Source organism: Mus musculus, chromosome 2 (genome assembly GCF_000001635.26).
Source record: "Mus musculus strain C57BL/6J chromosome 2, GRCm38.p6 C57BL/6J".
Taxonomy (NCBI): Eukaryota; Metazoa; Chordata; class Mammalia; order Rodentia; family Muridae; genus Mus; species Mus musculus.
The window spans coordinates 30,316,962-30,332,362 of NC_000068.7; the positions used below are offsets into that span (position 1 = coordinate 30,316,962).

Genomic DNA, 15,401 nt, shown 5'->3' on the forward strand with positions numbered 1-15,401 from the left:
GGTAGGTGGGAGAAAGGAGAGGCAAGCCGAGAGCCAACTCTGTGTAGAGTAAGGGGAGCATGGGTCAGGTGCAGAATGGTGAGGCCTAACTGAGAAGAGCATGAGCAGTAGTCTGGTAGGAGGTTGTAGACAGGCACAGACAGCTGGCTGAAAAAGCAAAAGCTCTTTGTGCGGCCCACGAGTGCATGTATGACTGGGTTTCTTGCTGGGTGTTGGCAGGTGTACAGCTTCCTGGATAAAATGTCTTTCTACAACGAACTCCATAAGCACAAGCCCCATGATGTGCTCTCTCATGAAGATGGAACTCTGTGGCGGAGGCAAACACCCAAACTCCTGTACCCTCTAGGTAAGAAGGGCTGTTTCAAGGGGTCTTTTCATAGGAAGTGCCTGTGAGGCCCTTCCCCCTCTTCTCAGGACTTGTTGACCACTGACTGCTGAGCAGCAGGCTCAGAGCAGTGTGACGAGCAGTGAGTGCTCCCCAGCTGAGTAGCACTCGCTCTTCTCCTTCTCCTCCTCTCCTTTTTTCTTTCTTCTTTTTTTTCTTTTTGTTGTTTGTTTGTTTGCTTGTTTGTTTTTGGTTTTTCGAGACAGGGTTTCTCTGTAGCCCTGTCTGTCCTGGAACTCACTTTGTAGACCAGGCTGGCCTTGAACTCAGAAATCCACCTACCTCTGCCTCCTGAGTACTGGGATTAAAGGTGTACACCACCACTCCCGACTGCTTGATTGTTTTGAGAGCATCTTGTTTTGCTGTTAGCCCACGCTGGCTCAGAATACATGATTTTCCTACTTCATACTGAGCTTCTGCCTTTTTTTTCTTTTTTTTTAAATGAATGTTTTTGCATCACTAGTTTCCCTTACTGTGTTACTGTTGTGCTGTAACAAGGTAAACAGGGCAGAGGTCTGCGTCACTGATGAGTGAAGTGTGTGATGTGCATCCTTCCACATAGCTATGTTTAGAGTGCATGGGCCTTTTCTCTTGCTAACTGTCTAGTGTTTCTGTTGCTGTGATGAGCATACAACCAGAGCAACTTGGGGAGGCAAGGGCTGGTTTTCTCTTCCAGTTCATTATCAAAGGAAGTGACACGGAGACCATGGAGAAACTCTGCTTACTGGTTGGCTCCTCTTGGCTTGCTCAGCCTGCATTCTCATACCTGCCCAGGGCTGAGACCACTCACAGTGGGCTGGGCCTTCCAGATCAATTGTTAGTCCAAAAAATGCCTCACAGACTTACCTACGGGCCAGGCTAGAGGGGTATTGTCTCAGTTGAGATGCTTGCTGTATGACTCCAGCTTGTGTCAAGTTGACAGTGTTAGTAGCAGGCACACTAACCCCAAAGGTTTTGTGAGCATGTTCTCTTATGCTAGGACACTCACTGCTTGGTTTCTGAAGGAAAGCCCTGCTGAGGACATGGGAGCATGTGCGCGCAAGTGTGTGCGCGCGCGTGTGTGTGTGTGCGTGTGTGTGTTTATTCTGACTTAATGACTTTTCACCCCTTAAACACTGGAGGTTTCAGGTTTCCTATTTAAACATTTTTCCCACAGAGTCTATGCAGTATGAGATAGGATCCAGCCCTAAAGTGTTCTTCAGAGCACCCATCTTTTTATATACATATAATTCAAATATCAAACTAGAAGAAAAACAGTTTTGCTGTTTTCTGTATGTACATGTTGATACTAGTGAAATATTCCTATATTGTGTTTAGTTTTAGTATTTTTTTTAAGATATATTTATTTCATGTATGTGAATACATGAGTAGCTGTCTTCAGACACACCAGAAGAGGGCATTGGATACCATTACAGATGGTTGTGAGCCTCCATGTTGTTGCTGGGATTTGAACTTAGGACTTCTGGAAGAGTGGTCAGTGCTTTTAACCACTGAGCCATCTCTCAAGCCCAAGTTTTTTTGTTTTGTTTTGTTTTTTTGTTTGTTTGTTTTTTTTTTTTTTTTTTGAGACAGGGTTTCTCTGTATAGCCCTGGCTGTCCTGGAACTCAGTTTGTAGACCAGGCTGGCCTCAAACTCTGAAATCCACCTGCCTCTGCCTCCCGAGTTCTGGGATTAAAGGCGTGCGCCACCATGCCCAGCTCAAGCCCAAGTTTTAGCACTTCAAATTTGATTTAAAATCTTTTTTGGATGGGTTGTTTTATGTGTGTGTGTGTGTGTGTGTGTGTGTGTGTGTGTGTGTGTGTGTGTGTGTGTGTTGAGACAGTGTCTGTTTGTTTACATAGCCCTAGCTATCATAGAACTTACACTATAGACCAGGCTGGCCTCAAACTCAGAGATCCTATAGACCCTCCCTCCTGAGTGCTAGAAGTTAAAGGTGTGCACCAAAGTGCCCTCCTCAGTTTTAGTGTTCACACAAGTCCTTGTAGAAATCACGGACGGAATAATGCACATTTTCTTCTGATACTGTCAGATGTGCTTTCTATACGCTCCCTGGAAGCTCCACCTTGTGGAGAGACTTTGGGGATTGTTTGCTTAGTGATGTCAGAGTTAAAGTAAGTGAAAGTCCATTGCTGATTACACTGACTTCCTGCCCAAGTCATGTGTGGCCCATGAACTGATGTGCAGTGTGGGTTTGGAGGGTCACCTCTGCTCCAGTGCTGTAGTTTATCTCGGGTGACACACCAAAAAGGAGATGGGTCTCACTTGTCACCATTACACATTATTTGGTGTCATATTATAAATCAGACTTAAAAGTTAATAGGTTTGCCGGGCATGGTGGCACATGCCTTTAATCCCAGCACTTGGGAGGCAGAGGCAGGCGGATTTCTGAGTTCAAGGCCAGCCTGGTCTACAGAGTGAGTTCCAGGACAGCCAGGGCTACACAGAGAAACCCTGTCTCAAAAACAAACAAACAAACAAACAAAAAAAGTTAGTAGGCTCAAAGATGTAGAAAATAGATAATCCTTCTAATGACCTGTTTTGTGTGAATGGTTGTTAAGATTTAAATTGGGCTGACAGTGGTAGAGACAGAGACAGGCAGAGTACAAGACCAACCTGGTCTACACAGCAAGTTCTAGGATAGCCAGGGTTAAATATTGAGACCCTGTCTCAAAAGGACGAAGACTGGATTAGCAAGCTGCATGAAAAGGACCACCATCATAGGATCACCATCTGCACTACAGTGGGAATTCTGTCAGACACTGTTGACTCTGTACATTGCTTGCTCTACCCAGTAGAGTCTTGTTGCTTCTTCCACTCCGTCTCAGTGGAATAGTATTCTTTATACAGAGAGCAGTGGTCCAGTGTACAGCTGTGGTGAGAACAGCTTGTACAGCAATGTAGACGGCTAAGATTTGGAAAGACTCAAACATTATTTTGCCAGTTTAGTTCTCCTCGCTTTTAGAATATTCCACAAAGCTAAGTCAAAATGGTAGTCTTTATGGTCTGCCTTAAAATATTTAAAGATCGCCGGGCAGTGGTGGTACACGCCTTTAATCCCACCACTCCGGACGCAGAGGCAGGCAGATTTCTGAGTTCAAGGCCAACCTGGTCTACAGAGTGAGTTCCAGGACAGCCAGAGCTACACAGAGAAACCCTGTCTCAAAAAAAAAAAAAAATTGAAAGATGAACGTGCTCTGTAAACCTTCCTGGCACCAGGGTGATGACTGCTTGGCTAACCATACGTGCCACTTTTGCAGAGCATACTTCAGTACTACAGAGAAAGGGGCATAGCCTACTGTCCTGGCTGTGTGCCCTCTGCTGCTGTCTCCTACAAGGACCAGCAACTACCTCGCTCATCCCTTTGGTCCTCTGCAATCATTATGCATCAGCGTCAGGCCTTCATACATAATACTGCATTGAACATGTGAACTCTTAGGAACTAGCGTGTCATTTTCATAACCACAGTCCTCAACAAGAGATGGTTGGGAAAAGGCTGTGTATAAAATAAAAGTTTTCGAGTGGATATTTGAGAGGTAAATGAACATGTGCTATATGTGTAAAGAGGAATGCCACTCCATCTTAAAGAGAAACTGTTATCTTAGAGCATGCTGTGTTGATAGCTTGTAGTCTCATATAGATTATGTCACATATAAACCCTGCAGGTGGCTTGCCAGTCACAAAAACACAAACTGTTTTTTGGTTTTGAGACTAGTCTTAACTTTGTAGCCCACACTAGCTTTCACCTCAGCCTCCCAAGTGAGCACTGGGATTAAATGGGAACCAGCCCTACAGCACACAGTTCTGTTAATAATACGAGAAATTTGATGTTAAGTGTATTTGAAACCAGGCTTGGTAGCACACAGTTCTAGAACCCAGCTACTTGAAAGATTTGAGACTGAAAGATCACTTGAGCCTGTGAGTTCACTACCAACCTGAATAGAACTGTGAGATCTTGTGTACAAAATAAATACATAAATACATAAAATAATAAAAATGACTATCTAGTTTGTGTGCATACACTTAAGTATATTTATGGAGGTTAGAGGACAACTTTTGGGAATTGGTTCTCTCCTTCCACCATGTGAGGTCCCAGGTGTCAGAGTTGGCTCATTATGCTTGGCAGCAAGTGCCTTTATCTGTTGACCCTGTTTGGGTTTTTTTTTTCCTGTTTGTTTGTTTTGTTTTTTTCAACTTGGAAAAGTCAGGTGTGGTGGCACACATCTTCCTTTAATCCTAGTACTAGAGAGGCAGAGGCAGAGGCAGGTGAGTCTTTGTGCGTTAGTTAGAGTCCAGCCCAGTCTACACAGTGACACCCTTTCTAGAAAAAAAGAAGACAAAATTTTGGGGGCAAGATGTCAGTTCTCAGGGTGGGATTAAAGCATTCCTCTGCCTCAGCCTCAAATGTCTGAGGTTGCAGGTGTGTGCCAGCACGTCCAACTTTAGCATTTTTCATGTAAAGGTTGTAGGAGTGGTGTCTGCCAGGAGGTCCTCCTCCCAGATTTGTAGGAGGATCACAGGCATTTCTCTTCCATAGGGGGTCAGACCAACCTTCGCATTCCTCAGGGCACTGTGGGCCAAGTCATGCTGGATGACAGGGCTTACCTTGTCCGCTGGGAGTACTCTTACAGCAGCTGGACCCTCTTCACCTGCGAGATTGAAATGCTGCTCCACGTTGTCTCCACAGCAGGTAAGGAGGGCTCTGCAGAGCAAGCACTAGGCAGAGAGGGTGTGCTTGCAGGATTGGGAGCAAACACCCAACTTGAAGGTGAAGTTGGAAGCCATCCAGCTTGGGGTCTGAGAAGTCACAGGCTGTATTCCCCACAGATGTGATCCAGCATTGCCAGCGGGTCAAGCCCATCATTGATTTGGTTCATAAGGTCATCAGCACAGACTTGTCCATAGCAGACTGCCTGCTGCCCATCACATCCCGCATCTACATGCTGTTGCAGCGGTGAGTCTTTGTGGTTGGGAGCTTGCAGCAGTGACTGTTGCTTCCCAGGAGCCTGCCCTGAGCTCTGTGGGAGGCCTTTACCAGTGGTTCTCTAGCCAAGGGCTCTCCCGTTCCTCAGAGCACTGTGGTGAGCACTGGAAAGTCTTGTTCCTTATTCCCTGGGCACAGCGCTTTGCTCTCTATCCAGGCTGACGACGGTGATCTCCCCTCCTGTAAACGTCATTGCTTCTTGTGTCAACTGCTTAACTGTCTTGGCTGCTCGAAACCCAGCAAAGGTGAGGTGACAAGTCTCTGTAGCAGCTCAGTAGCATCACATTCGGTGTAATCACCTGGGAGGACGTGCACACCAAAAGCCTTCTTCTTCCTTCTTAGGTCTGGACTGATCTTCGTCACACAGGTTTTTTGCCATTCGTGGCCCACCCTGTCTCCAACATGACTCAGATGATTAGGTGAGCCAGGCCCTGAGTGGGTAGACCTTACTCCTTGCTATGACCCATTCCTGGTCTTGTCCAGCCTGCCTTTATTCATTTTAAAGAACCTTCAGTCTTCATGGACTTGAGGGTTGGGGAGGATGAGATGGAGAAGGGGCACAGAGCTGCTCTCCTTGACACACTGCTGCTTCACAGGGGTTAATTCTGGTTTGAAGATAGGGCTTCACCATGTAGCTCTGGCTGGCCTGGAACTTGCTATGTAGACCAGGCTAGTCTTGAATTCATAGAAATCTGCCTGCCTCTGCTTCTGAGTCCTGGATGGTTCACAGTTTTAAACTTTTCAGAGGTAGAATGGGACTTTTCTCATGTAGCTCAGCTACAGTAGCTGTGTGGGCATTCATGTTTCCGCTGAGTGAGTCCAGGGGTGTTTGATCCAGAGACTTGGTGTCCTATTCTCAAGCACAGACAGTGTGCTGCTTCTCCAATCAGGGTACGTGAGCCAGGCCAGGACTGAAACCCAGGCCCCGTCTTACTGCCTGAGCATGCTCATTTCACTCTGCTTCCGTGGCAGGAGTTTCCCTGGTGACTCATGGGATTGTCACGCTAGCCCTCCTGGAGTTTCCATCAGTAAAGCATAAGCCTACCTTTTCTTCCCTGGCTATAAAACTGCCTACATTTGATTCTTCCCTTTGAAGAGCTTTGGTGTCTGTGCTGACGAAAATGCTGTAGTCTATCTTCAAACCTTGAACATTGCTCACGGTTTTATCCCTCTGCCTCTGTCTGTCCCTAGTGCGGAGGGAATGAATGCTGGAGGGTATGGCAGCCTTCTGATGAACAGTGAGCAGCCCCAGGGCGAATATGGGGTCACCATTGCCTTTCTGCGCCTGGTCACCACGCTTGTCAAGGTACCATCTGATGAGACATTTCTGGAGCAGCTCCCCTGTTACCTGCTCCTGTAGTCACTTTCTTCGGGACATCCTTTGCAGGACATCTGTTCTGAAGTCATGGCATATTAGCTTCTGTGTGTTGAGAGTCTGGCCAGTATGTTCCTTAGTGCTAGCTTAATTGTGGGAGTTTGTTTAGTAGTCAGAAGGCTTGTGGTGAGAGCTGAGAACTCTGGCTCCTGCGTGTTAAGTTATGAAACTGTCATCCACGTGTACTTCATGCCTTCTCCTATCGTGTGCCTGTGCATGCTTCATGGATCTGGCTTTGTGGTTGTCATACAGGCTATGCGCACTGTATGTCGTGCCCCAGTATGTGTCTGCATGTACCCTCCATGGTCTGGTTTCAGGTTGTAGTATTTACCTCATAGAAGGTACTGTGACCCTGCTTGCTCAATTTTCTCATCTTTCTTAAGCAGATTGTAGCTATGAGCTGGTAATACTAGATCAGGACTCTGGAAAACTAGTGTATAGTTAAGAACAAGAATTTTGGAATTGGAGTGAAGTAGGGTGGAACTTGGAATTTATTACTGGCTACTTGGATTTTTTTGACCCTGGGCAGTTGAGTTTCTGAGAGCATCTATGGCATGAAGTAGGTCTCACTGACGGAGTTTAGAGCCTCACACACAGGAGTTCCACAGCCAGCGTGGGGTTCCAGGACCAATCCTGGCTTCTCAGGAGCCCAACACAAAAGAGCAGGTTTAAGGTCTTCTTGGGCTATTGAGTAAGGTCAGGCCTGGAGACTGGAGTTCAGTGGTAGTACTTTCTTCTATGGCTGAGGACCGGATTTAATGGAACTATTACTGTACACACACACTCAGCACCTTGCACATATCCTTCCTGTAGAAATAAGGGAGGGCTTAGAGAGAAATTGTGTGCTGAGTCAAAGTGAGAGTCCAGTTTAAGATACAGACATTGGAAATAATCAGCACTATTAAAAGAGAGAGTTTGGGTGCCGGGCGTGGTGGCGCACGCCTTTAATCCCAGCACTCGGGAGGCAGAGGCAGAGGCAGGCAGATTTCTGAGTTCGAGGCTAGCCTGGTCTACAAAGTGAGTTCCAGGACAGCCAGGGGTATACAGAGAAACCCTGTCTCGGAAAACCGAGAGAGAGAGAGAGAGAGAGAGAGAGAGAGAGAGAGAGTGAGTGAGTGTGTGTGAGAGTGTGAGTGAGTGAGTTTGGGGCATCAGTCCTCTCTGCTCCCATGCTCCATAATAATGGGACTTCAGGTTTGGGTGACAGTCACTGACGGTGAGTGACTTTCCTTGTTGTTGACAGTCCTATATCTGGTGATTAGGGAACCACTGTCCTGTCAGATTAACTGTCCTCCTGCTCCTCCATGTCAACACCTTTGGTGATATTGTCACATTGCCTTCTTAGTTGTTTCTCTGTCTATCGAATGGTTGGGTTGAAGTAGGAATTTCTGATGTCTGCTTCTGTTCTTGGTCAAGGTGTTCCTGGTTCTCCTTTGGATCTGTCTACGCTTTTGAGGTTAAATCTTGAGTAATAAAGGATGCCTCCTTACATGGCCAAGGCCCTCACAGAATGCTCTCCCACAGGGGCAGCTTGGTAGTACCCAGAGCCAAGGCCTGGTGCCTTGTGTGATGTTCGTGTTGAAGGAGATGCTTCCCAGCTACCACAAATGGCGCTACAACTCTCATGGCGTGCGAGAGCTGATAGGTAATGACAGCGTGGGCTGAACACCCCAGAATTTCTGCTCTCTGAAGATCTTTCCCTCTCTTTTTTGAGGCAGGTCATTAACACAAGGCTGCATTGTCCATCACATGTCTTTTTTGGAGTCTAGGTTGCCTAATTCTGGAGCTGATTCATGCAATACTGAACCTGTGCCAAGAGACAGAGCTGCATAGCAGGTGATGGGGGGTTGTGGGGCTCAGCAGGGAAAACATGTATTGGTTGCTTCTAGTCCCCTTGTTTCTTCCCACCATGTCACCTTAGTTGAATCCTGTCTTAGCTAGAATTTCTACTGCTGTGATAAAAGACCATGTTCAGAGCCACGTGGTGAAGAAAATGTTCACATTATAGTCTATCACTGAGGAGAGTCAGGCTAGGAACCTGGAGGCAGGAGCTGAAGAAACACTGGTTACTGGCTTGCTCAAAATCGTATATACCCCAGTACCACCTGCCCGGGCATGACACAACCCACAACAGGCTGGGCCCTCCTATATTAATCACTGACTAAATAAGACATAACCCATGGGCCAGTCTGCTGGGGCATTTTCTCAGTTGAAGTCCCCTCTTCTCAAAGGACTAGCCTTTGTCAAGTTGACAAAAATTAACTAACATAAACCCAAAACTTACAATTTCCTGGCCACTGGCTTGGTTGTCATTCTTCCCTATGGACAGAAAGGACAGATGAAGGTGCATGTACACACAAACACACACGCGTAATCATTCGTTATGATAATTATAAAAAAAATGCTGCCTGTCCATCAGAAAGTCTGGTGTGAGAGACACCTTTAGCAAGTCAGTACAGGTTCTAGACCTTTCTACTCCATGAACTCCCTTGCTCTGTTACTTGATTTTGTGCCCTCCCTTGTTTTTATATTTCTGTATATTACATGAATAGGTTAATCCTGAATTATTTAAGTAATTATTCATCCATTAATTGATGGTATTTAGATAACTGTCAGGGTGGTCTTTAGGACCAAGTCTGAGAAAAGTGTTCAGAATATCTTCCTTCCACAGACAGTTGGCAAGGCGAATGGGGCTGCTCCTTCTGGTTAAGAGCTCCTAGTGACTGAGAACCCTCTCTGTTTCCAGCCACACACCCAGCCTGCCTTCCCTCTGCATCTGCAGCCTGGCTTATACCGAAGCTGGACAGACCGTCATTAGCATCATGGGAATTGGTGTAGACACCATAGACATGGTGATGGCTGCTCAGCCCCGCAGGTAGGGCCTCCTTTGTGCCCATCCCGTTGACCTTCAGACCCCATCTTAGCTTAACTTGTAGTTGCTTTGTTTGTTTTTCCATCTTTTTAAAATTAAAATATAATTACATCATTTTCCTCCTTCCCTTTCCTCCCTTCATCTCCTTCCACACCATCCCCTTGTACTCCTTCAAATTGATGTGTAGTTAAATACACACATGCCTACACACATACACATGCCCAGTATGTGTGCATAAATCTATAAACACAACCAGCTCTGTACATTTGGTGTACCTTCTGTACATATGGTTTCAGGGCCGAGCCATTGGTGTTAGTTAATAAATCCGAGCTCTGGGTTCTGGGCTCTTGGCTCTCAGCACTCCTTATTCACCTGCAGTTCTTTGTTTAAGCCTGGAGCCACAGTGAGCTTTCCCCATTCCTCTCTAGCATGACTGTTGGTATTATGTTCCTTCAGGTCTTGTTTAGGCAGCCGTGTTGATAGAGTATCATGGGTGAAGCTTCATTTTTTTAAAAGACTATCTTATAACAGCTTTCCTGGTCCTTGCAGTTGCTTTTTAAAAATAACTTTGTGGCCAGGTGGTGGTGGCAGGCCTTTAATCCCAGCACTTGGGAGGCAGAGGCAGGTGGATTTCTGAGTTCGAGGCCAGCCTGGTCTACAGAGTGAGTTCCAGGACAGCCAGGGCTACACAGAGAAACCCTGTCTCTAAACACAAAAACAAAAAACTCCTTGTATTTCCTAGCTAGTGGCTGCTGCATAGCTTCCTTCCTTTCCTAGTCTGAATTGGGCTTCTACTGTAGTCGGCTCGTGAGAGCACATCCTGACTGAGACCATCTTATTGGAACTAACTGTGATCTCCATTTGGCACCTAGTGATGGGCCAGAAGGCCAAGGCCAGGGCCAACTGCTGATCAAGACAGTGAAGCTGGCGTTCTCTGTCACCAACAATGTTATTCGGCTGAAACCTCCTTCTAATGTGGTTTCACCCCTGGAACAGGCTCTCACACAACATGGTATGTGTTTTTCTTCCTCGGCTACGTTTCTGCCCATAAAAACATAGTTAACGCCCTCTGCTTGGACATCAGAAATCATTCTCAGCTCATTTCTTTAGGCTTGGTAACAAGGGACTGCATCATAGTTTATTCTGGACTCCTGCTGATGACATAGTAATACTTAAGGATGGAGACTGGGGTCATATTTCTTTGGTTCAGATTTAGGTTTTGCTCAGCTGTATGAGAACCTCAGGCATATTTAAGCTTTGTCTCAGATTTCTCATCCAGAATGGCACAGAAGTAAATTGCTGTATCCATGGGAGACTGAGGCAGGAGGATAAGCTCAGCTAGGGCTGCCTAACAAGTAGAGTGCTAGGCCATGCAAATGACTACAGTGTAGGAAGCTCCTTCCCTGTAGGGTGGGGAGGACGGCTCACACAGTCCCTCAAGGATGATGGCGGTGCTGACAGCAGTTACAAATGGGTGATTGATTGACTGCACAGAGGAGAGGGCCTGGCTCATGCCCACAGTCGCCCCTCTGCTCTCCAGAGGCAGAAGGGCCAGGGCCACCTGCTAGTCAAGACAGTGAAGACAGTGAAGCTGGCATTCTCTGTCACCAGTCCCTGACGGTCTGGTCTGTATAGCAAAATCTTTCAAAGACAAACAACCCTGAAAAAACAAGCACAAAAAGTCCTTCAAATCACATTGGCTCATATCAGTGTGACTCTAAGCTCGTTAATCTTTGGCTCACTTTCATTATGAGTAATGTTTTATATCATGTCTAAAAGCATTTATTTTTTTTCTTTTTTAATATTTTTAATTAGGTATTTTCCTCATTTACATTTCCAATGCTATCCCAAAAATCCCCCATACTCTCCCCCCCCCAAAAGCATTTATAACTTTAATTTTTTTCATTTGCTATGCTGGGGTCTGAACCCAGGGCCTTATTCGAGTTAGTAGGCGCTCCACTATTAAGTCACTGCTCTAGTACCAGTTATGCACAGGCTGGCCTTAAATTGATTATGTAGCCACGATGTCCTGGAATGCCCCCTCCCCTATACCCCTCCCCTGCCCCTTTGTTTCAATTTGTTACATTTGTTATATTTGTGTTCATGATGTCTGGGTGTCAGCTCTTTCTTTCCACTATGAGGGTTCTGGGAGTTGAGCTATGGTCATCAGGTTTAGCAGCAAGCACCCACTGGGCCATCTCAGTGACCCTTGCCCTTCAATTTTGGTTCCTCCTTTCTTCACCTTCCAAGTGCTGAGGTTACAAGTATGTGCTACTGTGTCTGCCCAGAGGGGTTTGTGTTTTCTGAAAGTGCATGTGTGTGTGTGGGGGGGGTGCGCGTGCATACTTGCATGTGAATGTGGAAGTCAGACTGTGGGGCTTGGCTCTCTCCCACCACCATGGAGGACTGACTCTGTCGTCAGACTTGGCAAGGAGCCTTCCCCACTGAACCTCATTGCCTTCCTGCTTAAGGGTTCAAGGCTTAAAGGTTCTTCTTTTCCTTTTTTAAAAATTTCAGTACAGTGCCTTTTGTAACCTCCTTATTAAAGAGTATTTCTTTTAAAATATATCTTTGTATTAATGCATTGTATTGAACTGTTTATCCCCAAATCCTAGTTATCTCTTTGCTACTGAGAATAGGACTGAACTGGCCACCTCTACTTAATCAGCCCCAGTGGCTGGTGTTTTGAAAGAACTGTAATGGGTCCCTGGATCTGTTTCCTTTGCTTCAGGTGCCCACGGGAACAACCTCATTGCTGTCCTAGCCAAGTACATCTACCACAGACATGACCCAGCCTTGCCACGTCTGGCCATCCAGCTGCTGAAACGCTTGGCCACGGTAGGATCCATGGTGCTGGCTCGAGCCGTGAGGATAAGCTTCCCGCTGCTCTCCAGCTTGTGTGTTCGTGCTGCAGTGCAGGTGTCCACTGAGTCTTGAAATCTGGGATCCCCAAACTAGAGGTGCAGGAGGTTGTAAGCTGCCTGATGTACAGGCTAGGGATCAAACGCACTTCCTGTAAGAGCAGGACCTGCTCTTATCTTCAAGTCGGCTCTCCTACTCCATTTTCTTTTTAGATTTACTTATGTTTATGTATCTGCGTGTGTTTATGTAAGTATGTACACCACCTGTGTGCCTGGTACCCAGAGGCTTAGGGAGAAGGTCTTGAGTCCCATGGAACTCAGTTACAGGTGGCTGTAAGCTACCATGTGGGTGCTGGAAAACAACCAGCACCCACATGTACAAGAAAAGCTGGTCTTGTTTGTTTGTTTGTTTGTTTGTTTGGGTTGGGTTTTTGAGACAGTCTCATGTCCAAGCTGGGCTAAAACTCACAGAGATCTGCCTGCCTCTGCCTCCTGAGTTCTGGGATTAAAGGTGTGTGCCACCACTAAGAGCAAGTATTATTTAACACTGAGTTGTCTCTCCAGCCCCTGCACTTTGTACTCTGAACATCAAATTTTATATCCTTCCATCAGTCTAATAGACATTTTTTACTTAATTCAGACATGAGACACATTTAACATGTGAGTGTCCACATGTGTGTGAACACACACATGAACATGGGTGATGAAGCCAGAGGTTGTCAGCAGTGGGTGTCTTCCTCAGTCATGGTCCGTCTTATTCTGTGTGACAGTCTCATTGCATCTGGAACTTGGTTGTTGGCTACCCTGGCTCATCAGCAAATCCACAGTTCTCTGGCTTCTGCCTCTCAGTCTGAGGATTAGTGGCTGGCTCATCTAGCTAAGTGGTGCTAAGGCTCTGAACTCACATCTTCATGTCAGTACAGTAAGCACTTCACTGGCTGTCTCTCCAGCACCTACTGTCTGCTGGGTTTTTGTTTGTTTGTTTGTTTGTTCTGTAAATTCTTTCACCCCAGAAAATTATGTCTGAGTTGTTGTTGTATTTTACGTCAGTGCCCTTCTACAGAACCTCCTGAAGTTTTTCTGGACCTAGAACTCTAAACCTGTTTGTCCTGGTCTCCAGGTGGCCCCAATGTCAGTGTATGCTTGCCTGGGCAGTGATGCAGCGGCCATCCGTGATGCCTTCCTGACCCGCCTTCAGAGCAAGATTGAGGACATGCGCATCAAAGTCATGATCCTGGAGTTCCTGACAGTGGCGGTAGAGACACAGCCAGGTCTCATCGAGCTGTTTCTGAATCTGGAGGTGAAGGATGGCAGCAATGGCTCCAAGGTCAGCTGCACTTTGGGTGAAGCTGGGTGAGGGCTTTGGAAGTGCTGTCATGGCCCTTGAATACCCACCTGTCTCTGCTGTAGGAATTCAGCCTTGGTGTGTGGAGCTGTCTCCATGTGGTGCTGGAGCTGATTGATTCCCAGCAGCAAGATCGATACTGGTGCCCACCTCTGTTGCATCGTGCAGCTATTGCCTTCCTTCATGCCCTGTGGCAAGACCGTAGGGACAGTGCAATGCTTGTCCTCAGAACCAAGTATGTCCCCTCTGGGTGCTAGCTCATGCATGAGCTTGACTGACCTTGTCTATAAAATGGAAGTAGGTTTTCTGTGCGTTTACCAGATTATGCATGGAATACTTAGCACGCAGTTCAGTACCGGGGACTCCTAGATGTCTTTTTTTTTTTTTTCTATTTTTTCTCTTTATTTACTTATTGGCTTTTGGGGGCAGGGTCTCACTGTGGGTTTGGGTGCCCTGGAGCATGTTATATAGACCTGCAGCATTCTGATTCCCACCTGCAGGGATTAAAGGCTTTATCACCACACCCGGCTAGGGTTTTTGTGTTTTGATTTTGGTTTTGGATTTTTGAGACAGGGTTTCTCTGTGTAGCCCTGGCTGTCCTGGAACTCACTCTGTAGAACTCTGTAGACCAGGCTGGCCTCGAACTCAGAAATCCACCTGCCTCTGCCTCCCAAGTGCGGGATTAAAGGCGTGAGCCACCACTGCCCGGCTGTTTTGATTTTTTTAAAACTTATTTTATATTCATTAGTGTTTTGCCTGTATGTACGTCTGTGTGTGGCATCAGATCTCTTGGAACTGGAGTTACAAACAGATTAACCAGAATTAACGTGGTTGCTGGGAATTGCCTCTGGAAGAGCAGCCAGTGCTCTTAACTGCAGAACCATCTCTTCAGCCCCTTTGATTTCTTTCTTTTTTTTTTTTTTTGTTTTTTGGAGACAGGGTTTCTCTGTGTAGTCCTGGCTGGCCTCGAACTCAGAAATTCTCCTGCCTTTGCCTCCGAAGAAGTGCTGGGATTAAAGGCGTGCACCACCACGCCCTGCCCGATTTCATTTTTAAATAGTCAAAAAAATAAAGGGTTGTTTTGTTTTTTAAGGTTTTTCTGTGGTTTGTAAGCACATGTCACCCAGCTATGTATGGCCGTAGAACAACTTCTGTGACTTCTATGATGTGGGTCCCAGGATTTGAACTCAGATCATCAGTGTTGGTGGTTGGTGCCAACTCTTCTCAGCAGCCCCAGTTAAACTTTTCTTTTTTTCTTTTTCTTTTATGTGGGAGTGGGGTGAGCGCAGGACTGAGATGGTTTCTCTGTGTAGCCTTGGCTGTCCTGAAACTCGCTCTATAGACCAGACTGGCCTCTGGCTCTGCCTCTGGAATGCTGGGATTAAAGGCTTGGGCAACTACTGCCTGTCTCCCAGTTGCACTTCTGAAGTGGAAGACACAGTTTTATTTATGGACTTCTTATGTTTATATAAGAATAATTGATTTATGAGAAACATTTTAGGTTTAGGACATTAAAGTATGACAAAATACCAGCAAGGGGGACTAGAGATATGGGGGCTGTAGGAACGGAAAATCGGCATT

General features: G+C 46.3%; 1 protein-coding gene across 5 annotated transcripts in view; it reads left to right on the plus strand.

Annotated features, from left to right (window-relative positions):
- Positions 1–15,401, plus strand: part of Nup188 (nucleoporin 188) — a 57,860-nt gene that overhangs the window by 30,555 nt on the left and 11,904 nt on the right. For all 5 annotated transcript variants that reach the window (NR_156132.1, XM_030249849.1, XM_006497934.2 and 2 more), the window contains 13 exons: positions 220–346; positions 4,921–5,073; positions 5,211–5,337; positions 5,525–5,612; positions 5,710–5,786; positions 6,559–6,673; positions 8,267–8,387; positions 8,512–8,578; positions 9,489–9,617; positions 10,487–10,626; positions 12,346–12,452; positions 13,596–13,802; positions 13,886–14,055. Coding sequence is in view for 4 of the 5 variants with exons in the window: in XM_030249849.1 (XP_030105709.1) it covers positions 220–346; positions 4,921–5,073; positions 5,211–5,337; positions 5,525–5,612; positions 5,710–5,786; positions 6,559–6,673; positions 8,267–8,387; positions 8,512–8,578; positions 9,489–9,617; positions 10,487–10,626; positions 12,346–12,452; positions 13,596–13,802; positions 13,886–14,055 (1,628 nt within the window). In the remaining variant the exon portion in view is untranslated. The remainder of the gene's footprint in view (positions 1–219; positions 347–4,920; positions 5,074–5,210; positions 5,338–5,524; positions 5,613–5,709; positions 5,787–6,558; positions 6,674–8,266; positions 8,388–8,511; positions 8,579–9,488; positions 9,618–10,486; positions 10,627–12,345; positions 12,453–13,595; positions 13,803–13,885; positions 14,056–15,401) is intronic.